The sequence below is a fragment of the Sphaeramia orbicularis genome, chromosome 3 (genome assembly GCF_902148855.1).
Source record: "Sphaeramia orbicularis chromosome 3, fSphaOr1.1, whole genome shotgun sequence".
NCBI classification, from domain to species: Eukaryota; Metazoa; Chordata; class Actinopteri; order Kurtiformes; family Apogonidae; genus Sphaeramia; species Sphaeramia orbicularis.
In genome coordinates, this window is record NC_043959.1 from 18,860,281 (window position 1) to 18,887,023 (window position 26,743).

The following is a 26,743-nucleotide window of genomic DNA, read 5'->3' on the forward strand; positions in this document are numbered from 1 at the left end:
TTCTGTATGTTCCATTTGTTCTATATGTTCTTTATGTTCTCTGTGTTCTATATGTTCTCTCAGTTCTGTATGTTCTCTGTGTTCTTTATGTTCTCTCTGTTCTGTATGTTCTTTATGTTCTCTCAGTTCTGTATGTTCTCTGTGTTCTTTATGTTCTCTCTGTTCTGTATGTTCTCTGTGTTCTTTATGTTCTCTGTGTTCTTTATGTTCTGTGTTCTTTATGTTCTCTCAGTTCTATATGTTCTTTATGTTCTCTCAGTTCTATATGTTCTTTATGTTCTCTCAGTTCTGTATGTTCTCTGTGTTCTTTATGTTCTCTCAGTTCTGTATGTTCTATATGTTCTCTCAGTTCTGTATGTTCTATATGTTCTCTCAGTTCTGTATGTTCTCTGTGTTTCCCTGCTTTGTCTCTGATAAATACATGAATAGATAAATGAATCAGCCACCCTGGCCCCGCCCCTCGGGGCCGCTCAGCCAATAGGATGGCCTCTTGGATTATCCCGTCGGTATAAAGCCTGAGGATGCTGAGGCTGCGGGAAGAGTCCTGACTCCCACCCAGACCCGAGAACCGGAACAGAACCGGACCGGACCTTCGCTGAAGTGACAGGCATGGAACACTCCAAACCCCCCGCAGCCCAGTTCCCCAAAGCCGACAAGAAGGAGTCCGGCTCCGGGGACGCGTCTTCCGCCTTTAACGGACACTTTGCCGGGCCGGTGAAGCGCACCGGGGCTCCGGCCGCGGACCGACCGGCCCCCTCCGCCTCCGCCTCCGTGATGGAGAGCTGGAAGGAGGAGCGGACCCGCAGCGTGGAGGACAACGAGATGAGCCTGCCGTCCCTGGCCGCAGCCTACACCACCATCCTGCGGGGGCTGGGGGAGGACCCGCAGCGCCAGGGGCTCCTGAAGACCCCCTGGAGGGCCGCCACCGCCATGCAGTTCTTCACCAAGGGATACCAGGAGAAAATTATCGGTGAGTGTAAATCCACAAAGCCGCTCAGAGGCTGGATTTGAGCCGCGCAACAGGTGTCCGGTCCTCAGTGCGCACGGCCCCGGTGCGCACCCGGGGCACCGGGACCGGGACCGGGTTCAGCGGGACCGGGGTAATAATGTGGATTATGTTTACTGAAAGAGCCGAGATGGTGAAGTTTCCTCCTAGAGCAGATGGAAAACCAAGAAGATTTGGACCAAAACAGAGCAAATACAACTGAACAGCAACAAAAAAAAAAAAGAAAGAAAAGAATATAAATAAAAACATGTGAAGTAGTTTATGTCTGAAGAAGTCAAACACCAGCACTGAGATACAAAAGAGAAAACCTCTGACATACACTATATGGACACAAGTATGTGGACACGTTGAATTCAAGTGTTTCTTTGATGTTTATATGGACATAAATATTGGGACACATCATGTTCATGCTGATTTGAGGTGAAAACAGCAATTTTTCCTTAAAGTTTAATGGGAGATATTTCTTCCTCAATGAGATGTGAAGAAAGTCGATGGTTAGATGTGGCAGAAAATTATCATTTACAGTCAGAACAGGAAAAATATTTAACAAATTTAGAGGAAGAAGATTTAAAATCATTGTCATGGATAAAAAAAAAAAAAAAAAAAAAAAAAAAAAGAAGGAAATCAGTGTTGAGAGAAATGAAGTAAAAATCATCTCTGAGGCATTTTAGAAACAAAGATAACACTTTAAACCAAACTAACCAATGCAATGATATGTCTCCCAAATATAAAACTATATTATGACATTTATCATTATTGTTTTGTAGAAAAGACACTGAATTCAACATGTCCACATACTTTTGTCCATGTAAATAAAGATAAAACATCTGAAGTAGTTTATGTCTGAAGAAGTAAAACACCAACACTGAGATAAAAAGAGAAAACCTCTGACATACACTATATGGACACAAGTATGTGGACACGTTGAATTCAAGTGTTTCTTTGATGTTTATGTGGACATAAATATTGGGACACATCATGTTCATGCTGATTTGAGATAAAACATCAATTTTCATTAAACTGAAAAAAAAAAAAGAAATAAATATTGAGAGAAATTAAGTAAAACCATCTCTGAGACATTTGGAAACAAAAATAAACATTAACCAAACTAACCAATGCAATGATATGTCTCCCAAATATTACACATATTATGACATTTATCATTATTGTTCTGTAGAAAAGACACTGAATTCAACGTGTCCACATACTTTTGTCCATATAAAGAATAAAGAAAAACATCTGAACTAGTTCATGTCTGAAGAAGGACGACCACATCCCAACAAACCACTTCAAAAGATGGAGACATTTAGATTAACATCTGACATTCACTATATGGACAAAAGTATGTGGACACGTTGAATTCAGATGTTTCTTTGATGTTTATAAACTATATGGACATAAATATTGGGACACATCATGTTCATGCTGATTTGAGATAAAAACATCAATATTTCCTTAAAGTTTAATGGGAGATTTGTCTTCCTCAGTGAGATGTGAAGAAAGTAGATGGTTAGATGTGGCAGAAAATTTTTATTTACAGTCAGAGCAGGAAAAATATTATAGGAATTTAGAGGAAGAACATTTAAAATCACAGTCATGGATTAAAAAAAAAAAAAGGAAATCAGTGTTGAGAGAAATTCAGTCTACACCATCTCTGAGGCATTTTGGAAACAAATACAACAATTTAAACCAAACTAACCAATGGAATAATATTTATCCCAAAAATAAAAGTATATTATGACATTTATCATTATTGTTTTGTAGAAAAGACACTGAATTCAACATGTCCACATACTTTTGTCCATATAAATAAGGATAAAACATCTGAAATAGTTAATGTCTGAAGAACAAAGACCACATCCCAGGAAACACTGCAAAAGATGGAGACATTCAGATTAAACCTCTGACGTACCTGTTATTGTTTCCACATAGAACTGCAGATAAAACTGTCCATGTTGGGTTTTTCTAAACCACAGGTTCATGCGTCGTCTCACATGTACTTTTCTTCACCTGCTGCTGAAATTCAACACAGTGATCAAGTGAATTCCACCTCAGACTGAGCACAAAATAAACACAAAAAGCATTAAATCAACTGTATTTGTCAGAAAACATCAGTGGAATGTGCTCAGTTAAGTGGACGTTTGTATGATTTTACAGCTTTATCATCTAAGTTCAAACGTTTGTTAGAGAATGAATCAAAAATGTGTTCAATTCCATCTTTGACTTGTTCCGTTGTAACCGAGTTCATCACCCCAGACGGACAGAGCGCATCTGATCCCACATTCAGGGAAATCTGTCAATACCTGAGAACAGTTTATTATTAGAATTTATTTATAAAACACAGTTCAAACACAAGGCCGTTTACTGGGTTCAGCGTAAATAAACTGAACCAGTGGAGGAACATAAAAGCAACGACAGGAAAGAACAGCTTCCACCTCTGCAGTATGTCGTCTTCATTGTCTACCTGCATGATAAGCATCAGTATCTGAGTATTTATTCACTTATTTATCTGGACATTTGAACACATACGACTGTACTTTCTCATCCTTACATTTACTCATTACTTTCTTTGTAATGCATTATATTTTATGTGAATTATCCCTTATTTTGATTCTTTCCTTGTGCATCCTCATGACATCTGCACTGATTTCAGCCTAAACTGATGAAACAATGATGCATTCAATGAATTCAATAAGACAAAAACTCCATCATCTGCTTCTTATTTGTCTTAACAGTGTTTTTGTCTTTATTGCTGTTTATTATTCTAGTTTTACTCTGGTTTTGATGCACTTTTACTGTGTTTAATTGCAGTTTAATTGAGCTGCTGATAAATATCTAATCTTATTCCATTGATGTAGGTGAAATTTCTCTTAAAACTGCAGTAAGGAGCCTAATATGCAAATGTAGGAAGTAGAAAGTACAGATATTTGAGTTAGATGTAGTCAATATGTTCAAAATATTCAAGTAAAGTACAGATATTAGTGTTAAAAGTAATGAATATATTGAAAATATTCAGATGAAGTACAGATATTTGAGTTAAAAGTAGTGAATATGTTGAGAATATTCAAGTAAAGTACAGATTTTTGAGTTAAGAGTAAATGAATATGTTGAAAATATACAGGTAAACTACAGATATTAGTTTTAAAAGTAATGAATATGTTGAAAATATTTAAATACAGTACAGATGTTTGAGCTAAAAGTAATAAATATATTCCAGTAAAGTACAGATATTTCAGTTAAATGTAATGAATATGTTGAAAATATTCAGATAAAGTACAGATATTTGAGTTAAAAGTAATGAATATGTTGAAAATATTCAGATAAAGTACAGATATTTGAGTTAAAAGTAATGAATATGTTGAAAATATTCAGATAAAGTACAGATATTTGAGTTAAAAGTAATCAATATGTCGAAAATATTCAGATAAAGTACAGATATTTGAGTTAAAAGTAATGAATATGTCGAAAATATTCAGATAAAGTACAGATATTTGAGTTAAAAGTAATGAATATGTCGAAAATATTCAGATAAAGTACAGATATTTGAGTTAAAAGTAATGAATATGTCGAAAATATTCAGATAAAGTACAGATATTTGAGTTAAAATTAATGAATATGTCGAAAATATTCAGATAAAGTACAGATATTTGAGTTAAAAGTAATGAATATGTCGAAAATATTCAGATAAAGTACAGATATTTGAGTTAAAATTAATGAATATGTTGAAAATATTCAGATAAGTAAAGATATTTGAGTTAAAAGTAATGAATATGTCGAAAATATTCAGATAAAGTACAGATATTTGAGTTAAAAGTAATGAAAATGTTGAAAATATTCAGATAAAGTACAGATATTTGAGTCAAAAGTAATGAATATGTTGAAAATATTCAGATAAAGTACAGATATTTGAGTTAAAAGTAATGAAAATGTTGAAAATATTCAGATAAAGTACAGATATTTGAGTCAAAAGTAATGAATATGTTGAAAATATTCAGATAAAGTACAGATATTTGAAAAGTACTGCAGTACTGGAGTGAATTATTGAATAATCCTGTGGTTTATTGGCCCGACCCCCATTGACTAAAATGCATTGATCTTGACTTCCTTATTGATGACATAAATAATTAATAACCTTCCTAATCAGTGTGAATTATTCACAGTACAGTCAGGTCTGTGACGTCGTTCGCGTCCGTACAGGCCGTTATCAGAGCTGCACATCATCACCATCATCTCAGATCTGGACAAACCGGCTGTTCGTCGTCTAAAAATGCTGAGTCACAAGGCGTCGGGTCCACATGGGCCGACTTCTCCACGCCGACACTGATTGGAGCGTTGGGGTCTGGACCCGCCCTCCCCCCTCCACAAAAACACAACACTACACTACACAACACTACACAACAGAACAGAAGAGAACGGAACACAACAGAAGAGAAGAGCAGCATCTGGAGGTAGTTGGCATCTGAGTGGGGGGGGGGGGGGGGGGGGGGGGTGATGTAAAGTGAGGAATGCAGCAAAGTCAGAGAAAAATGTGTTGGTGGGGGGTTAAGGAGTTAATTAGAATTTAACTAAACCTTTTAGGAAGTTTCCTGTGATTGAAATCTACTAAAAATCACACCATTACATAGAACAAACATATATATCCTTTATGCATCATATATATACTTTATGTTGTATATATCCTTTATTCCCTCATATACTGTGTGTGTGTATATATGTGTGTGTGTGTGTGTGTGTGTATGTACAGCTCAAAAATTAGAATATCATGAAAAAGTTCCATATTTTTCATCACTCATTTCAGAAAGGTAAACCCATATATATATGACTCATTAGACATAGAGTGAAATATTTCAAGCCTTATTTCTTGAAATGTTGATGTTTATGGCTTACAGATAATGAAAACCCAAAATTCTGTGTCTCAGAAAATTAGAATATTGCATGAAATCAATTAAAAAAGGATATTTTCAACAGAAATGTCAGGCCTGTGAAAAGTCTGTTCATTTGTCTGAACTCCAGACTTGGTTGGTTCTTCTGACATGAGTTCCTGCATCAGTGGGGCATGTCATGGAGGGCTCAGCCTGTGGTTCTGCTCAGGTGGACTGGAAGCCCAGGTTGGTTTGATAGTGTCCTTCAGCTCATCAGCTGAACTGTGGACTTCAGAAAACACAGTGGACCAGCACCAGCAGATGACATGGCACAACAAACCACCACTGACTGTGGAAAGTCCACAGTCGTCTTTTCAGATTGAAAGTCCATTTTGCATGTCATTTGGAAATCAAGGTCCCAGAGTCTGAAGGAACAGTGGAGAGGAACAGAGTTAACGCAGCTTGAAGTCCAGTGTGAAGTTTCCCACAGTCAGTGCTGGTTTGTTGTGCCATGTCATCTACTGGTGTTGGTCACTGTGTTTTCTGAAGTCCACAGTCCACACCCCCATCTACCAGGACATTTAGAACACTTCATGCTTCGTTCTGCTGAGGAGCTTATGCAGATGCTGATTTCATTTTCCAGCAGGACTTGGCTCCTGCCCACACTGCCAAAGGAACCAAAAGCTGGTTCAGTGACCTGGTGTTACTGGGACTGATGGAGCAGAAAAATGAGCTGACCTGAACCCACAGAGAATCTGTGGAGGATTGTCCAGAGGCAGATGACAGACAGCAGACCCAACAGTGCAGATGAGCTGAAGGACACTATCAAACCAACCTGGGCTCCAGTCACCTGAGCAGAACCACAGGCTGAGCACCTCCATGACACTGCCCCACTGAAGCAGGAACTCATGTCAGAGAAGAACCAACCAAGGTCTGGAGTTCAGACAAATGAACAGACTTTTCACAAGCCTGACATTTCTGTTGAAAATATCCTTTTTTAATTGATTTCATGCAATATTCTAATTTTCTGAGACACAGAATTTTGGGTTTTCATTATCTGTAAGCCATAAACACCAACATTTCAAGAAATAAGGCTTGAAATATTTCACTCTATGTCTAATGAGTCATATAATATATGGGTTTACCTTTCTGAAATGAGTGATGAAAAATATGGAACTTTTTCATGATATTCAAATTTTTGAGCTACAACACACACACACACACACCACACACACACACACCTATATATTCTTCCCTCATATATCCTTTTTATGTCGTATATATTTCTTCTATCTGTGGTATAGATTTTTCCTTTTGTATAATTCAGTGTTTCTTTGTTATTTTTGTATATTGTCAGTACTTTTATATCTATATATTTTCAGTATAAATTGTCATTGTTCCTGTAACACTGACAATAAAGTTATTTTCTAGTCTATTCTGCTCTATTCTGTGTTGTTCTGTTCGGTTCTTTTCTATACTATTTGGTTCTATTCTGTTGTAGTGTATTCTGTGTTGTTCTACTCTGTTGTATTCTATTCTATTCTATTCTATTCTGTGGTTGTTCTATTTGGACCTGTTCTATACTATTCGGTTCTGTTCTGTTGTTAGTCTATTCTGTGTTTCTACTCTGTGTCTTCTATTCTGTGCTATTCATTTGGTTCGTTCTAATGTAGTCTATTCTGTGTGTTCTATCCTATCCTATGCAGTTCTATTCTATCTGTTCTATTCTATTCTGTTCTATTCTATTTTATTTTGATTCCACTCGATGCTATTCTATTCTATTCTATTCTATTCTAGTCTATTCTATGCTATTCTATTCTATGCTATTCTATTCTATGCTATTCTATTCTGACAAATCCAGACTTATATGTCAGATAATAGAAAGTAGGACACAAAACATTAAGAAGTAATCAAGTACAAATACTTAAATACTTCATCACCCTTGTTCTTTTATTACTTTCTGTACTTTTTCTGCTGCTTTCATTTAAATGCTTTTGAAGGAAAAATGAATTATCTTTAAGACAAAAACAATGTAGGAAACAAGACAACCAAACAAAAGAACATTATGATGTAAAAGATGTAACAAGATGAAAACAGAAGTTATTTAAAAGATAAAATGGGACAAAAATAACAGAACAAGCAACGAAAATAAAAATGATGCACAACACATGACTGTTTCAAACCTTTAGAGACAGATGTAATGCAATGAAAATGGCATAAAAGATTAAATTAGATAAATGTTGTTAAAGAAAAGAAAATCAAAATAACATAAAATAAAATAAAATAGATTAAAAAAATGTTAAATCTGTACGGAAAAAAGACGGAACTGTTACAAAACTGTAAAAATGTAACAAGATAAAAAGAGAAAAAATAAGACTAAAGTTAAGCTTTAAGACAAAACACAACAAAAATATAAAAAAATAATGTTAAGTATTAAGATGTAAAAGATAAAACAACATAAAAAACATCAAAGTAAATGATGTAACTGTTACAAAACAGTTGGAAAAGATGTAATAAAACGAACACAAGAGAAAGAAATAAGAGTAAAGTTAAGAAAGTTAAGCTTTATGACAAAACACAACAAAAAGATACAAATAATGTTACGACGCAAAAGATAAACGACACAAAACATGAAAGTAAATGCTGTAGCACAGCATAAAAGATGAAATATGAAGTGACAGAAAAGATTAAATACTGTTATCAAACAGTAAAATATGTAACAACACAAAACAACATATAAGATTAATATCATATTTCACGACAAAAAAATGACAAAAAGCTAGAAATAATGTTAAGGGAAGCAACATATAAGATGAAACAACATAAAAAACATGAAAGACATAAGGTAAAATTAGATAAATGATGTAACTGTTATGAAACGGTTGTGAAAGATGTAACAAGAGGAACACGAGAGAAAAAATAAGAGTAAAGTTAAGAACGTTAAGTTTTAAGACAGAACACAACAAAAAGATGAATGTTATGTGAAACAATATAAAAGATAAAACACAAAAAACATGAGACATAAGAAAAAAATGAGGTAAATGATGTAACTGTTACAAAACGATTGTTAAAGATGTAAGAAAACGAACACGACAAGCGAGATAAATAAGAGTAAAGAAAGTCAAGCTTTAAGACAAAACACAACAAAAAGATCAAAATAATGTTATGATGTAAAAGATAAAAACAACAACAAAAAAACCCATGAAAGTAAATGATGTAACTGTTACAAAAGGGTTGGAAAAGATGAAACATGAAATAAGATGTTTAAAGACAAAACAAGGAAAAAAAAAGAAAATAAAAGACATAACATTTTGGTAATTTTTGTAAAATATGTAACAACACAAAAACAACATATAAGATGACAAAAAGCTCAAAATAATGTTAAGGAAAACAATATATAAGATAAAACAACATAAAAAACATGAAAGACATAAGATAAAATTAGATAAATGATGTAACTGTTATGAAACAGTTTCATAAGATGAAACATGAAATAAGATGTTTTAAGACAAAACAAGGAAAAAAAAAGATGAAACATTATGGTATTTTTTGTAAAATATATAACAACACAAAAACAACATAAAATGAACATATTTCAAGACAAAACTGGACAAAAATAAAGTAAATGATGTAAGAAGACGCAACAAAAGATGATGATGATGAAGAAAATGACACAGTTTAGTTTTGTTTTAAGGTTAAAGTGGTTCAATTGTTCAGGTTGCGGTTCGGTTCCGCATCCACACATCCACATAATCAGCTGATACTCGTCTTATAAAGGACACTTTTATTGGACGCTTCTCTTTTTTTTGTCAACTTTATTGAAAATATTTGGGTATACAAGACATGCATTTTGAACAAACAAACAACAAGATGTCAAAAAGGAAAAAGCATTTGAACAAATAAGTTTAAGAAAATAATGCATAGATCTAAAGACACAAAGTAGAATAGACAAGTAATAGTATAAAAATAAATAAATAACTGAAAATAATAAATCTAACAAAAATAAATAAATAAATGCAACAGAGAGTTCCATCTATTTTAAAGAACTGTTTATAAATTGTCAGGGTGTTAGAGCTTTTTTTTGTTCAAGATAATTCTAAAGATTAATATATTTTTCAAAATTCCATTAGGAAGATTTTAAATTTGGGTGTGTGTTTTGGTATATTTATTTTTATGTATATGAAATTTTCCAAATAAAATGATTTATGGACGCTTCTGAACCTGGACTTCGTCATGTGAGTGATGTCATAGGGGGGGCGTGTGGCCAGGTCCTTCCAAGCTGATTTGCACCTCCAGCTCCTCTTCCTCCTGGTTTTGTGAGGTGTTGTGGTGCAGCTGACCGTGGGGGCGGTGGCGGTGCTCATGCTGCGTGCTGATTGGCTGCTGCCGGAGCCTCCCCTTTAACTTATTGGAAACATGTAGATTCAGGTTGAAGTCGTTGCACACGGAGCCGAGTGGACGCATGTTTACGGCGCCAGGTCACGCTTCAGCTTTGTCAACATGAGCCCAAAATCCTCTTTTTTTTTTTTTTTTTTTTCCTTCACATGACTCAGAACCACAAGCATGTGAGCAGCTGGAACAGAACCAGCGTGTTCACACACATTAAACCTTTGTTCTAAGACACGGGCCTGTTCCAATCCAACTAAACTGGATGAACTCAAGACCTGAATGTTTTCTACTGTCCACTCTGAAGGAAACTGCATGGAAACAATTAACCCATTTAACACGATTAGATTAGATTAGATTACATTAGATTAGATTACATTAGATTAGATTAGATTAGATTACATTAGATTAGATTACATTAGATTATTAGATTAGATTAAACTTTATTGATCCATCAGAAAATTAAAGTTCCAGTAGCAGCAACAAGAGTGAATGTATAAGAAATATGACACGGAAAATAGTCAAAACAACAACTAGGAAAACAGGAATAGACAAAAGGGAATAGAATAGAATAGAATAGAATAGAATAGAATAGAATCGAATAAGACTAGAAAATAGAATAGAATAGAATAGACTAGAATAAAAATAGAATAAACTAGAATAGAATAGTAGTACAATATAAATAGAATAGAATAAACTAGAATAGAAAGAATAAACTAGAATAGAATAGAATAAAATAGAATAGAGTTAGACTAAAATAGAATAAATAAAATAGAATAGAGTACAATAAAAATAGAATAGAATTAAAATAAAATAGAATGAACTAGAATAGACTAGAATAGAATAAAAATGGAATAAACTAGAATAGAATAAAATAGAATAGAATAAAATAGAATAGAATGAACAGAGTACAACAAAAATAGAATAAAAATAGAATAGAATAGAATAGAGTACAATAAAATAGAATAGAATAAAATAGAATGAACTAGAATAGAATAAAATAGAGAAGACTAAAATAGAATAGAATAGAATAGAATAGAATAGAGTACAATAAAAATAGAATAGAATAAAATAGAATGAACTAGAATAGAATAAAATAGAGAAGACTAAAATAGAATAGAATAGAATAGAATAGAATAGAATAGAATAGAATAGAATAGAATAGAATAGCCTTTATTTTCATTGTGTGTTCAGTGCTTTTCCTACGGTGGCCCAGAGGTGCAAAAGCCCAAAAAGTTATCACTGTAAAAAAAAAAAAAAAAAAAAGATTCACTATAAGAAAAAAAAGAGAACAGCCCAAAAAAGATTGACTATATATTTTTAAAATAACTGTATTTTTAGCGCACCGACCTCCACTCCCGGTGGGTTACTTCATTAGCATAGCCACATTAGTCATTAGTCATTAGTCATTTATTTATTAGCCACAAATAAATAAAATTTAAATAAATTAGCTGAAGGCCTTAAAAATTTTCAGCCTATGCTTTTATTTTTTCTGATGGCCTTAATTTTAAAGCAAGAGGCCTTTCAGGTAAACAGCGCCCCCTTAATTGAAACGGTGGATGATGTTTTTTCTTTCTTATAGTGGACAGTTTTTTTTTGGGCTGTTCTCTTTTTTTTTTCTTATAGTGGATTTTTTTTTTGGGCTGTTTTTTTTTTTTTCTTATAGTGGATTTTTTTTGGGGCTGTTCTTTTTTTTTTTCTTATAGTGGATAATTTTTTTGGGCTGTTCTCTTTTTTTTCTTATAGTGGATAATTTTTTGGGCTGCTGCACCTCTGGGCCACTGCATTTTCCAGTCAGTGCAACAGTATGACCAAAAAAATCAAAACAAAAACAATAAACCAGAAAATAAGAATAAAGTGAAGATAAATTAGGAAAAGTAAAATAAGAAAATTGAATATAATTTTTTTTTTTTTTTTTTTTTTTTTTTTTTTACAAAAGGTAAAATAAGAATAGAAGTAGAATAAAAATAAAAAATGCATGTAAGAATGTGACCAAAAATGTGTAATTTGATGAACAGAATCACATTATCATGATAATTCTAATTATAATATGTGTAAATACAAAAGAAAATACAATAGGATAAAGAAGCAAATCAAAACAATGAACTCTCCTCATTTTTATTTTATTTCTTTCCCATTTTATTCTGAGTTTTCAAGTATTTTGGTCATTTTATTGTCATTTTACAAGTATTTGTTAACTTTTATGCCATATTTCCAGTTTTTTTGGTTTATTTTTCCCAGTTTTTAAAATATTTACTCATTTTTGTGCTGTATTTCAAGGTTTTTTTGGTTGAATTTTCCTTATTTTTCAAGTATTTTGCTCATTTTATTGTCATTTTATATGTATTTTTTCATTTTGATGCAGTATTTTAATGTTTTTTTGGTTTAAAATTTTCCTTATTTTTCAAGTACTTTGCTTATTTTATTCTCATTTTACAAGTATTTGTTCACTTTCATGCCATATTTCCAAGTTTTTGGCTCCTTTTTTCCCTATTTTTCCAAGTATTTTGCTTATTTGATTCTCATTTTTAAGTATTTACTCACTTTCGTGCTGTATTTCAAGTTTTTTGGTTGAAATGTTCCTTATTTTTCAAGTATTTTGCTCAGTTATTGTCATTTTACAAGTATTTGCTCACTTTCATGCTGTATTTTGATGTTTTTTTTGGTTCATTTCCCCCAATTTTTCAAGTATTTCACTCATTTTATCTCATTTTTCAAATATTTACTCATTTTCGTGCTGTATTTGAGGTTTTTTTGGTTTTATTTTCCCCTTGTTTTTCAGGTGTGTTCCAAATGTGAACAGAAATGTATAATTTGATGAATATCATCACATTGTCCTAATGATTATAATTTGTGTAATCGCCGTGTGTTATCAAACAGTGGCCGTAATACTGCGTTATAGACATAAAATAATGACCCTTTCCTTTATACGACGGTGGCACATCCTGGTTCTGAACAAAAAGCTCTGTTTACTGATTCATTTAAGCCTGAGCTGCTTCATTCAATAAATAAACAAAAAAATTATAAATGTTAGCATGTAAAAGGAGGAACTCTATTTCTCTATTTTTCAAGTATTTTGCTTATTTTGTTGTCATTTTACAAGTATTTGTTCACTTTTATACCATATTTCAAGGTTTTTCAGTTCATTTTTCTCAATTTTTCAAGTATTTTGTTAATTTTCGTGCTGTATTTCAAGTTTTTTTGGTTAAAATTTTCCTTATTTTTCAAGTATTTTACTTATTTTATTTTCATTATACAAGTATTTGTTCACTTTTATGCCATATTTCCAGGTTTTTGGGTTAATGTTCCCCCATTTTTCAAGTATTTTGCTCATTTTATTCTCATTTTTCAAATATTTACTCATTTTCGTGCTGTATTTCAAGGTTTTTTGGTTCATTTTACCCTTAGTTTTCAGGTGTGTTCCAGATGTGAACAGAAATGTATAATTTGATGAATATCACACACATTACATCACTCACATTATCCAAATAATTATAATTCAAGTAATCGCTGTGTGTTACCAAACAGTGGCCGTAATACTCTGTTATAGACATAAAATAATGACCCTCTCCTTTATACGACGGCGGCACATCCTGGTTCTGAACAAAAAGCTCTGTTTACTGATTCATTTAAGCCTGAGCTGCTTCATTCATAACACGTCAACATGTGGCCTGTCGCCTGCTTCCACCAGAGGAGGATGTGCTTTTCAATGGACGAGCTGCCGATGAGTAACAGTCATTATGTGACACCTCTGTCACCCAGAGCGTCCTCGGCAGCTGCCCTTTATTTGGTTAAGGTTCAACTCATGCTGCTTTCTCTGGGGGCTGATGTGTGTGGTGTAATAGGCTGTAATGAGAATGTGGGCAAACACACAGACGGGAGTTCAAGTGCACTTAAATCTGCTTTAAAGGACAATTCTACTGTATTATGGATTTGTTGTCCATGTTTCACTGTTGCCCATGTAGTAATAATGATAAATTAATAACTTTGTAAATATCATGAGTTTTATCCCATCGTTTACAAAGTGCTTCATACTGTGAGCACATTTACACGACAAGCACAATTTATGGGGAACGGAAAGAGTAGAAAAGAAGCCCACAGGAATGAAGGAGAATGGAATCAACAGGAGGCTGGAAAATAAAAGAATGGAAGATCAAGATTAACTACGGCGACCCAAAGCTACCTACGGATTGAAAATGTTTAATAGCTATTGGTAATGGTTTGTAAAAGTAGATAAAATAAGCAAATCCGTGAAAAAAGGGGGGAAAATGAACCAAATAACCTTGAAATGAGGCATGAAAGTGAACAAATACTTATAAAATGAGAATAAAATAAGCAAAATATGTGAGAAATGACAAAAATTGTTTAACAATTAGAAGAGTTCAGGACAAATAAACTACTTACAGTCATCACATGCCATTATAAAACATAATAAATTACAGTAACTGTCAAAGTGGACCCATATTTGTACCTGCAGTAAATGACACTGATGATCACATGAGCTCAGCTGACAAACTGAACCAAACACACCAGGTTCAGCAAACAACTAAAATAAAACCCACTGAGAACCACATTTGGGCCCAATCCCAATCACCCTTGGCCCCTCCCCTTACCCCTATCAGAGGTGTATGTCTCATAGACTGCAATGGAAGCTCAGCTTCCCCTAAAAGTACTCAAATTAAATGGTTAAATATGTTCAGTTGTGTTGACATTTTATTGACTGCAAATGTGTTAGAACACGTTCATCTCACAGATGAGTTCGTTCAGAATCAGCTTATCACAAATCAACGGAGTCGATGTTGTTCACTTCTCATACATTCCGTTGCGCTGTTTTCTCATTTGATCTCTGCTCAGTGCATTTGTCCGTAGACCAGGGGTGGCCAACCCTGGTCCTGGAGAGCCACAATCCAGCATGTTTTAGATGTTTCCCTCTTCCTGCACATCTGATGGTCATTATCAGGCTTCTGCAGAGCTTGATGATAGGCTTATCATTTGACTCAGGTGTGTTGGAAGAGGGATACATCTAAAACATGCTGGATTGTGGCTCTCCAGGATCAGGGTTGGCCACCCCTGCCGTAGACGCTCAGCGTCCATGCACTTCAATGGGACTGAGTGGAACAGTTTTTTTCATTGCCTCAAAACTGGACGGTAATTGGATAAATGCCACGATGTTGTCCCGCCCCCGGACGCTGGGCGTCTCTGGGGGTGAGTGGAGCTGTGGGCGGAGCTCGGCCGGGCTGGACGCCGGGCTTCCACGTGCTGATTGGAGGATCAGTCGAAAGGCTGAATCCAGTTTGATTGACAGCTAGTTTGAAATCTACTCCTTCACTGACAGTTCAGTTTACAGTTTTTCTCAACTGCTAAAACACATTTCACAAATTTTCCTCCATTTTTCCAAAACCTCTAAACACCGCACACTTTTCTAAAGCTACATAAACAAAACTACACCTTCTCTCTTCAAAATTCAAACTTTCACTCCAAAACAGCTGCTCAAAGCCTGCAAAAATTTAAACACTATACACATCATTACACACTACAAAAAAACAACTGAAAACACAGTGTTCAGTGTGTGAGAATGTTCTTTTTTTCTACAATTGCCAAAGCATATTTTTAGAAACCTTACAGCATCTGTTCTCAGAATATATCATGTACAGTACTGGGCCTTCATAGATGTGTGTTTCATATGAACAGTATGTGAATCTACAGAAAATACAGTATGTACACTACTGTTACTGGATCCAAACTCTATGCAAACATACAGAGGATCCAGTACACACAACAATACTCATTGAAAACAATGTTCAGGGTGTGATATTTTTACCTCCTGGTGGAGGTAAAAATTGTGATTGCTTTGCTTCGTGTGCGTGCGTGTTTGTTTGTTTGTTTGTTAGCAAGATAACTCAAAGAGTTATGGATGGATTTTCATGAAATTTTCAGGAAATGTTGATACTGACACAAGGAAGAGATGATTAAATTTTGGCGGTGATCGGGGGTGGGGGGTCCACGGGGGGGGCCCCACTGACGGCCTTGGAGGAGGTCTGCGCTCTCCGAGTACTTTTCTTGGTTATTTACAGTGTTTATCCCACACACACATATATTATGCGGCATCATGTCGTTAGCACCTCCTCTTCCTCTGCCTCTGCCTCTGTCCACTGTGTTTGTTTGAACCTTCAGTAAACTCTTCACTCTGAACTGGCTTTTATAGGTGAATCACATCATTTGCAACAAGTGTCTTCAATTTTGAGTCGTTGGTGTTTAATGAATGAAGCCAGGTGTGTTCATTGTGTTCAAATTTTGATGACTGTGGCAAGTATTTTGCATCACATGAGCTTTAATTTGAGGAATTTGAGCAGAGTTTTTTTTTTGCAACTTGTGTTTTAGCAAGACCAAAATGTGTTTAGATTATGAAAAAAGGAGGATGTGTTTTGTGAATTGTGTCTTCATGTGAAATGTGTTTATGGTTTTGGCAAATGGGACCTACTTTTATTAAATGTGTTTAGAGGACTGGTCATTTGGTTTAGAGAACTGGCTTTTGTGTTTTAGCAATTGGGAAAAACTGTGATACCGTTGCACATTCTGCTGTGAAATCAAGAGAGAAACCACTACGAAATTACTTGTTCATTTCTTGCTCTGTAAATAAAACACACTCATTGTACTTCCTTGTTTCAATTTAACATAATTTCACCGTTTTCTTGTTTACTTGGTATGATAAGGTCACTGACCATTTTCTTAAAAAGGAATGGAGGGCCGAATTTATGTTTAAATAAATTGACCTTTTTTTTTTTTTTATGTAAGCCGACAATGAGCTTCCCCTCTCTGAAAGACGTGCAGCGGCCATTGACCCCTCCCCCTTTAAACAGAGTTGTAAGAGGTAGTGGTTGAAATATTCCCCTATGAAACGGCCCCACCCTTCCAGACCTGTTACATCATCATCAGTCATCGATGCCGCTATAAACAGATGCAAAACTTTCTTTCCAAAAGTATTCTCCATGCCGTCAGCAGCTGTAACCGTCTCTGTTCCATGGGCTTTGGTCATCTTTTTGCGTCTATCAACTATAAACCACAGAAATGCAATCTATAACACATTGAAATGGCATTAAATAGTCGTTCAGTGAGAAGAGTGCACAAAGCAGAATTGCAAAAAGCAAGACTCGGTATCACTATGTGTATACTGTATCTGGATGATTTTCTTTTGTGAAATAAAAAGATATTTAAAAAAAAAACAACAGTCAATCAAATGATTAGGCGAAGCTGCTTACGAAGAAAATCCATAAATTTGTGTGTTTCTTTCATCACTGCTGCACTTTTTTGCAGTGTTTATCTCCATCTGACCGATGATTTGAACACAATTATGAGAAATTTCTCCTACCCCTCCGCTTGTAGTGTGGTCCTGAAATATCTCCATTTCGAGGGCTATACAACCCTCCACCTTAGCCCTTCCCCTCCGACTAATTGAGATTCAGGACACCCCTACCCCTTCACATGTCCGCACAAACCCAAGGGGGGGGGGGGCAAGGGGTGAAATGGGATTCAGCCTTGGACTAACGTTACCTTACCTTAAAAACTCCATCATTTGTGGTTATAGTGGTTGATTCTCAACAGCTGGACAAGTCAAGCTAGCTAACTATCGGGCTACAGCTGAAAATCAAACATAACGGTTGGATAAGATATAAATGCGTACAAATGCTAACACATACAAGAAAAACGAATATACAACATAAATGTCGCTAATCCAGGAAATAATTTAAAAGATGACGATTTCTTATTAACTTAGCGTTGGAGTTGGTAGATCAGCAGAAATAGAAATGAATGTGTTCCGACGCCGCCGTACTCAGTGTTTGGAAGTGTTGGCCCCGCCTCCATAACCCGGAAGTAGGTCCATATTTCGTCCGCCATTTTTTACAACGGGAGTCCATGAAAGTGTCTCCACTCTGTTTTGTCTACTGCTCTGATAGAGTTAATCAAATGCTAAAGCATGATGCTAAATAATGCTAGCCCACTTAGCAAACATTTGTCAGTGAACAAAGATGGTTGAGCTTTTTTAATAAGTTACTCATGTTAATTCTGTCTGAGGTGGTTGTGTATCCAGTGAAGCAAAATAAATACTGGAACCACTCAGAAGAAACACCAGTAACACTGGTTTAGACTGGTTTTGACTGGTTTCAGACTGGTTTAGTCTAGTTTTAGACGGTTTAGACTGGTTTCCCGAACTGGTTTCAGACTGGTTTAGTCCTAGTTTCAGACTGGTTTCAGACTGGTTAGATGGTTTCTGACTGGTTTAGGACTGGTTTAGATTGGTTTCAGACTGGTTCAGACTGGTTTAGACTGGTTTCAGACTGGTTTAGACGGGTTTCAGACTGGTTTAGACGGGTTTCAGACTGGTTTAGACTGGTTTCAGACTGGTTTAGACTGGTTTCAGACTGGTTTCAGACTGGTTTGGATTGGTTTCAGACTGGTTTAGACTGGTTTCAGACTGGTTTAGATTGGTTTCAGACTGGTTTAGACTGGTTTCAGACTGGGTACACACTGGTTTAGACAGTTTCAGAATGGTTTTAGACTGGTTTAGACAGGTTTCAGGACTGGTTGAAACTGGTTTCAGACTGGTTTCAGATGTTGCTAACAGTTATGTTACAGATAATAATGGGCCTAAGTCATTTTCAAGTTTCTCAAAAAAAAAAAAAAAAACTTAACTTAATGTATAGTATAGTGCTATTTTTGCTGAAAATTGACTTACATTTTTTGACTTTAGTCCATTGTTTTTAGAGGGTGAAATTATATTACCCTTTTTTTTTTAAGGTCAGATTCTAAAAGTGACAGTGCAGAAGGACTTTCTAAGTTTTTCAGATGTTTCACGATTCTTTTTACAAATATTTGATATCATTCCCCTGAAACAATCATCAGATTTAGCTCATATCTCTCTGATCTTTTAGTTATTTGTCATAAAGTGATGTAAATATCACATCACAGTACATGCATCATCTTCCTATAATGTTTTTTTTTTTTTTTTGCATTAAAATAAAGCAGAAAAAATTTTATTTTCATCATTTATATGTTATTGATGCAAAGGCTACTGCCACAGTACTGTGGCAAGAAATATGGGTTTGTCTATTTCCACAGACCAATCAAATGTTAGCATTTGTACTAGAGCCAATCACAGATACTGTTCCATGAACTCATTCTCCTCGTTTCCACAGTACTGTGGTTATATATGGAGTATACTTCAGTTCATTTTTTTATTCATTTTTCTACCACAGTACTGTGGCAACTGACGGAAGAAACCACTAATTAGTGATAGTATACAGTATAGAATAGGAGTTATTGTTCTGAATACTCTATAGGTTGTTTTATGGTGTTTCTTACCTCTGGAGGCTGGAGAAGGTTGGGCGGAGCTATGTTAGATGCAGCAGTGTGCCGTGTGACTTCTCAGTCCTGTGTCAGTTCAGTGTCAGTTCTGTGTCAGTTCAGTGTTTTGAGTCCTGTGGTCTGAATCCTGCACTCTGAACATTGTCCCAGTGGCTGATTTATATCACTGTCAGATTTACCTAGCAGCACCATTAGTGCCCTCCACCCCAACAGACAAACTGATACTTCGTGCCACAGTTCTGTGTCAGTAGCTACTTCGTATTACTGAACTGGTCCGACCCCCCTTCAGATCATTATGGGCTGAATGTGGAACCTGAATTAAAATGACTTTGACACCTCTGCCTTAGAGAATGTAGGAAAACCTAAACTATATATACATATGACATGAACTAACAGTAGATGTTTCCAGCTGAGATTGTCCAGTTTCACTGCGGTTCCAAACAGCAACTATCGAAACAATCAGTCGACTGTTTATCGCAGTAAATGGAGCAAATAAGCTCAAGTGTCATCTGAAGACAAACCCCCAATGTTTGATTCTGTCAGGTGAAGAATAATGACGCTGCTGCAGCAACATGGCACCGAAAACACTATGAATATGTTTATCTGCTCAAACCCACAGTCGTATTTACACACAGACGTCCAATAATCAGCAGAAACTGAAGCAACAGGTCTGTAGGATGTGACCCCCCCGTCTCCTCAAACAGATAGGACGTCAGGAAATTAAAAAGTGCCACAGTGAGAGCGAGAGGTGTCTGCAGCGTCACAAACAGATAAAGTAGTTTATTGAACGCCCGGCAACCGAAAAATACAATAAAGCAACAGCAGGAAGCAGAGTATGGAAGCAGAGCTGTAATTAGATGGAGAGGAGAAAGAAGGAGGACGCGATAAAGAGGAAGGCAACGGCATCAACACCAGCACCACTGTAGGAGGTCAGCTGGGTTTCCATCAGCCGCTTGCAAAAAAATACACAACAAATTACATAAATAACATGAGTTCATCATTTAAACATCTGCTGAGTGGTTCAGTTATGGACAAATAGCCAATAATATAAGGATTTAACTGGTATAAAGGACAGTTAAAGCCTGTGTATGATGGAACTGTGACAATTAATTCATAGATTACCAATTAAAATACCACTACATTAACCAACATTATTTTGAGCATCAGTGATCAGTTTGATTCAATGAAAAAGCATCTGCATCCTTAAATTCCATCTTTTTAACCCATGAAGACCCAAACATCCACCTTCAACCAAAAGCATCTACTAAACTGTTGATCCACTAATTCTATCAATACATGCAAATAATTGGAGTAAAATGTAGCTGGACATCAGATATGACCCGTCTGGACATTCACCAGTAAGGAGGTGAGAACAATGACAGTGGATGGAGATGCTTGGTTTATGTTCAGTTAATGATATATTTTACTGAAAAAGTTACTTTTTCTTCATTTTATTATTATTATTATTATTATTATTATTATTATTTATTATTAATAGTTTATTGTATCGTGGACAATCCCAGTTAATGAACTGTATCAATAACAGTAAAAAGGGGCAGTTTGCCAACATGGCTAGTATCCTGCTGTAGTCCCTGGCCTGATGACAATAGGAACACTAAAAAACAATATATTACAGCACATAAATTAAAAACAGAGAGTTAAGAGACAAGATGAATCAATAAAGATAAAAAGATAAAAGATAAAAAAGAACAGTGAAACATCGGCACATATAATCCAAACATACAAAAGCAGCACAAACAATATAATCACATAGAACATCAGCACAGAATCACAGACAGGGATGTAAACAGACATCATATATGGACTGAAAGCATCTATGATCATGACTTAAATAACACACAGACATATGTTAGTGTGGACAAGTGTAGTTGTCTGCAAACCATGTTTTTAATTTGGCTGTAAAGGTGGAGTATGTATGTGTATCTTTAATGTGGGTGGGTTTTCAGTTTTGATACAAAAACCTTTGAATTTACTCTGAGCTTTTATGAACATCTACAGGATCAGTGAATTAAACACAGGAACAAAGATGATTTTCACCAGAAAAAATGCAAAATACACAGGATAATATTGTAATGAATGGTGATAAATCATTTAGGAAAGGTTAAATAGAGAGAAAAAAATCATTTGGGAACTACCATAAAAGTCAAACTGGGTCCTTATGGGTTAAATGTGAATATTTCCAGGTATTTTTCCTCCTCACAATGGGCCAGAAAAGTAAATGCTAACATTCTACTGGTGCAAACCTGAGTGAAATTTGACTTTGTTTTGTGTTGGAGTTAGCATAGATGCAGAACTAATATGTATGACAATGTTTCCTGCCTTTTTTAAACTTTCTATTGTTTTGGTTCAAGTGGTGACCATACGTTAACGATGATGCCATGACTAATCGACATAAACTGGCTTGATAATTTTAATAATTCAACCTCTTCTTGCATAAAACAATTAACTGAAACATTAAAATCAGCTCCATTTATTCAGTGATTCATGTCATTCAGATGTGAAACCTGTTGCGTTCTAATGTCATAAACTGCAGATCACCAGGAAAGTCATTAAAGCTGTATTTGTGCAACTGTTGTACTCTGATAGTGTCAGATGATAAGGTAATAAAATGTGTAATGAAACAGTCAGATCATCAGTGGCTCCTATATTTAAGTTGTAAATATCCTCCAATATCTGATGGAAGGTTTTGTACATCAGTAAACATTAATTTAGTATGAGTCACACTTCACAAAGTCCAAGATTTGTAGAAACAGAGAGAAACACTGAGGCAGTGAGTCTGAGGTGAGTGGAGTTTCACTTCAGCCTTCTGCAGACGGTGTTTGGACCAGCTCAAATAAATACTAAAGGGGTTTGTCAGCTAAACTGTTTGTACACAGAAAGTGGTCTATTTTGCACCAGATATGGATATAAAAACTCCCCAGATCACATCTATGATAATGATATTTGCATGGACACAGTTTATAGTCCACTCCACCCTTTACAGACACTTTGTGCATTAATGGTTATATTTTGTCTTATTTGCACTGGTCTGTTTGTGGATCTGCACCAGTGTCTTCTGGGTTTTAGTCCACGGTTCGATGGGTCCGATGGGCCCAATGGGTCCAATAGTCCAATGGGTCTCATGGTTTCAATAGTCCGATGGGTCTAATGGGTCCCAATGGGTTTCAAGAGTCTAATGGGTCCGATGGGTCCAATGGGTTCAATAGTCTAATGGGTCCGATGGGTTCAATAGTCCCGATGGGTCTAATGGGTCTCATGGTTTCAATAGTCTGATGGGTCTAATGGGTCCAATGGGTCCAATGGGTCAATAGTCCAATGGGTCTAATGGTCCGATGGGTTCAATAGTCCGATGGGTCTAATGGGTCCGATGGTTCAATAGGTCCGATGGGTTCAATAGTCCGATGGGTCTAATGGGTCCGATTGGTTCAATAGTCCGATGGGTCTATGGGTTCGATGGGTCTAATGGGTCTGATGAACTTTTGGGATCAGTTGGCGTCCGTCCCGTAAACAATTTTTCAAGAATCTTTTTCTGAAACCATCAGAATGACTTGATATTGTTGTGGAACCTTTTTGGGTAAGGTCTACCAAGTTTGTTCAAAGAGTTGGGAAATATTGATTTTTAGATTTTTTATGAATTTTGACTTTCAAAATCCCCATTGGTTTATAATGGGACACATTTCAAAGTGCTATAACTTGAAAACAGTTGAACATATTGATGTAAATACTATTGGCAACAGATAGGAAGTCACATATGGGCTTTCATTTGGTGCCATGACCTTTAACCTTGAGTGACTTTAAAAGGTCAAACCCAGACTGTAGATTTTGACTATCCAGCTAAAAACATGTATAAGCACAAGAGGAAAAGAAACACGAAAAAGTCAGTTCTTCAAGAAGTTTTTCTAAAGTCCAAAGTCTACATTCAAAATTAACAACATGTGCAGTGTGACGAAATACACTAGTATCAGGACAGGACTGATGACACGACCTTTGACCTAAGATGATCCAATGTCAGTTAACGTCTTTAAATTTGCAGTTGGAGCCTTGGTCCTATTTTTACTCTAGTTCTTATGAGACAAATTTGTCGGAATAAGTCACATGTGGTTCTGTACTGAAGTGACTGACAATGCAAAATACAAACTCAAAGTGACAAAAACCTGCAGTTCCTTGAATGTCCACTTGAGGGTGACTCTAAAAATGAAACAGTCCTCATAGGCCCCGTCATAGTAAAACATCCAGGCTTATAGAAGAAACAAACATGTTTACAGCCTGGTACAAAAATAAATTCACCTGTTGGAATAATAGTGTAATGACGTCCACTTGTGTTTATGAACAGTAGAGTTTATTTTCTGTTCTAAAAACACTAAAACACACTGAACCCTTCTGTGTTATGGGAATGTTTTTATCCACCGTTTGGAAAACCTCTATAGTCGACACAGAGTTAAGTGACTTCAGACCTGTCTGTCACACTCACATTGCTTATTGACATAAAATGTTATAATAATGTGTTTTATTTGTTCCCACTAAAATAAAAGACTTAGGTGGTTGGAACTGTGCAAAGGTGCCATCAGTGTGTTCTGTAGAAATAAGAGAACTGTGTCATTGACCAATCAAAATGGAGGATTTAGCAACTACCTTTATGAACATGGCTCAGTTAATTAACTTAATGACTTTTGAGATGAATAACTAATATTCATTAATTTACAAGCCCTGTTAATCACAGACATTTCTTTTAAATGAGATGTTCAGGTGACGTGGGATGTTTGTGTTTCCTTCCTCAGACGTACTGAACGACGCCATCTTCGACGAAGACCACGATGAGATGGTGATCGTCAAAGACATCGACATGTTCTCCATGTGTGAACATCATCTGGTGCCCATCTTCGGCAGGGTGAGAACGGCAACAAACCCCCACAGCAGTTTCACAGTGAAAACACATGTTTATACCAACATCCACACTGAAGAAGTTCTGCGCAAATGAAACTGAATCCGATCAAACAAGTGTTTTTTTTAGTCTTTATTTTTTATTTTACATAATACTTCATTAATCTACTTTAATGTTAAGCATTCCATATATATTACTTATTATATTTCTGAAATCGAGTTTCAGGGATATAATGGTTTTACCCCGACCGCCACCGCTGGATCTCCTTCATGTGAAGGCGATAACTAGGACAGATTGGGTTTGGTTTCTTCTCCTTAACCATCATAGTGGACCCCTAGTGGAAGAACCCTGTGGATTTCAGCTTCTCTATGAGTATTATAAGTCATCCACATGGGGGCGCTTTAGTTGAAAATCAGTTTTTTGGACATAAATCAAGCAGTACACTGCAAAAATCTAAATCTTACCAAGTGTATTTTTCTCATTTCTAGTCCAAATATCTCATCACACTTAAAATAAGACAGAATCACCTGAGGAGTAACTTTTCAGTGAGATATAAGAACTGATTTATAGACAATAGATCTGGAAAATCTGATGTCAAGAAATCTTACCAAAATAATTTTCACTTGTTCCTTGGCAGATTGGCTTGAATTAGCAAAATAAAATCAGCAAACCTGCTCTAAAAACTAATTAAAACAAACTGAACTGGAGAAAAAAAAAAGAAGTCAAAATTAAATAAAATTAAACAATAATGAAAAATCCAAAACTATTATAATCTTAGACAGGGGTTGATTTAGGGTCTAATTTCAATTACCTAATTTACATCCATGCAAATGACATGGGCACATTTGTTGGACACATTGCATTGAATTCCACCTTTTTACACTATATTTCTGTTTCGTTCATGGATCTGGCCTGAATGTCTCAGTCAGGTGTAAGACTGCTCTTGGATTTGTTGAAGGTTTAGATGTAAAAGCTGCGAATGTATCTGCCTCAAACCCCAAACTCTTGTCCATTTGTCTCCTCATTTTGTCACTGATGTTGTGATTGTGAGCTAAACCCTGGCCTCCTGCCTTCGTCTGCCTCCATCTGCCTCTGCCTCCGTCTGCCTCCATCTTCCGTCTGCCTCCTGCCTTCGTCTGCCTCCATCTGCCTCTGCCTCCGTCTGCCTCCATCTTCCGTCTGCCTCCTGCCTCCGTCTGCCTCCTGCCTCCGTCTGCCTCTGCCTCTGTCTGCCTCTGTCTGCCTCGTGCCTCCTTCTGCCTCCGTCTGCCTCGTGCCTCCGTCTGCCTCGTGCCTCCTTCTGCCTCCTGCCTCCTTCTACCTCCGTCTGCCTCCTGCCTCCGCCTGCTTCCGTCTGCCTCCTGCCTCCGTCTGCCTCCTTCTGCCTCTGTCTGCCTCCCTCTGCCTCCGTCTGCTTCCTGCCTCCGTCTGCCTCCGTCTGCCTCCGTCTGCTTCCTGCCTCCGTCTGCCTCCGTCTGCTTCCTGCCTCCGTCTGCTTCCTGCCTCCGTCTGCCTCCTGCCTCCGTCTGCCTCCTGCCTCCTTCTACCTCCGCCTGCCTCCTGCCTCCTTCTACCTCCGCCTGCCTCCTGCCTCCGTCTGCCTCCTGCCTCCGTCTGCTTCCTGCCTCCGCCTGCCTCCTGCCTCCGCCTGCCTCCGTCTGCCTCCTGCCTCCGCCTGCCTCCTGCCTCTGTCTGCCTCCTGCCTCCGTCTGCTTCCTGCCTCCGTCTGCCTCCGTCTGCCTCCGTCTGCCTCCTTCTGCCTCCATCTGCCTCCGTCTGCCTCCGTCTGCCTCCTGCCTCTGTCTGCCTCTGCCTCCGTCTGCCTCCTGCCTCCATCTGCTTCCGGCCTCCGCCTGCCTCCTGCCTCCGTCTGTCTCCTGCCTCCATCTGCCTCCTGCCTCCATCGGCCTCTGCTTCTGTCTGCCTCCTGCCTCCATCTGCTTCCGGCCTCCGCCTGCCTCCTGCCTCCGTCTGCCTCCTGCCTCCATCTGCCTCCTGCCTCCATCGGCCTCTGCTTCTGTCTGCCTCTGCCTCCATCTGCTTCCTGCCTCCGTCCACCTCCTATCTGTGGATCTGGTCCTGCAGGTGCACATCATTTAAGACAATAGGGGTTGGCAGCTGATCCTTCTGCAGCGTCACAAACACATCTGATGACAGCACTGAATCACACAGACCTCCTCTGTCAGTGTGTGTGTGTTTATCAGGTGGTGTTTACAGCCCGAC

At 36.8% G+C, this 26,743-nt stretch overlaps 1 protein-coding gene across 1 annotated transcript in view; it reads left to right on the forward strand.

Moving 5' to 3' along the window:
• The first annotated feature begins 442 nt into the window (after window positions 1-442).
• The window catches only part of LOC115437833 (GTP cyclohydrolase 1-like), a 49,010-nt gene continuing 22,709 nt past the window's right edge, over window positions 443-26,743 (forward strand). Inside the window, exons 1-2 of the mRNA XM_030161188.1 lie at window positions 443-970; window positions 24,417-24,526. Coding sequence (XP_030017048.1) covers window positions 610-970; window positions 24,417-24,526 — 471 coding nt within the window. The 5' untranslated portion in view covers window positions 443-609. The remainder of the gene's footprint in view (window positions 971-24,416; window positions 24,527-26,743) is intronic.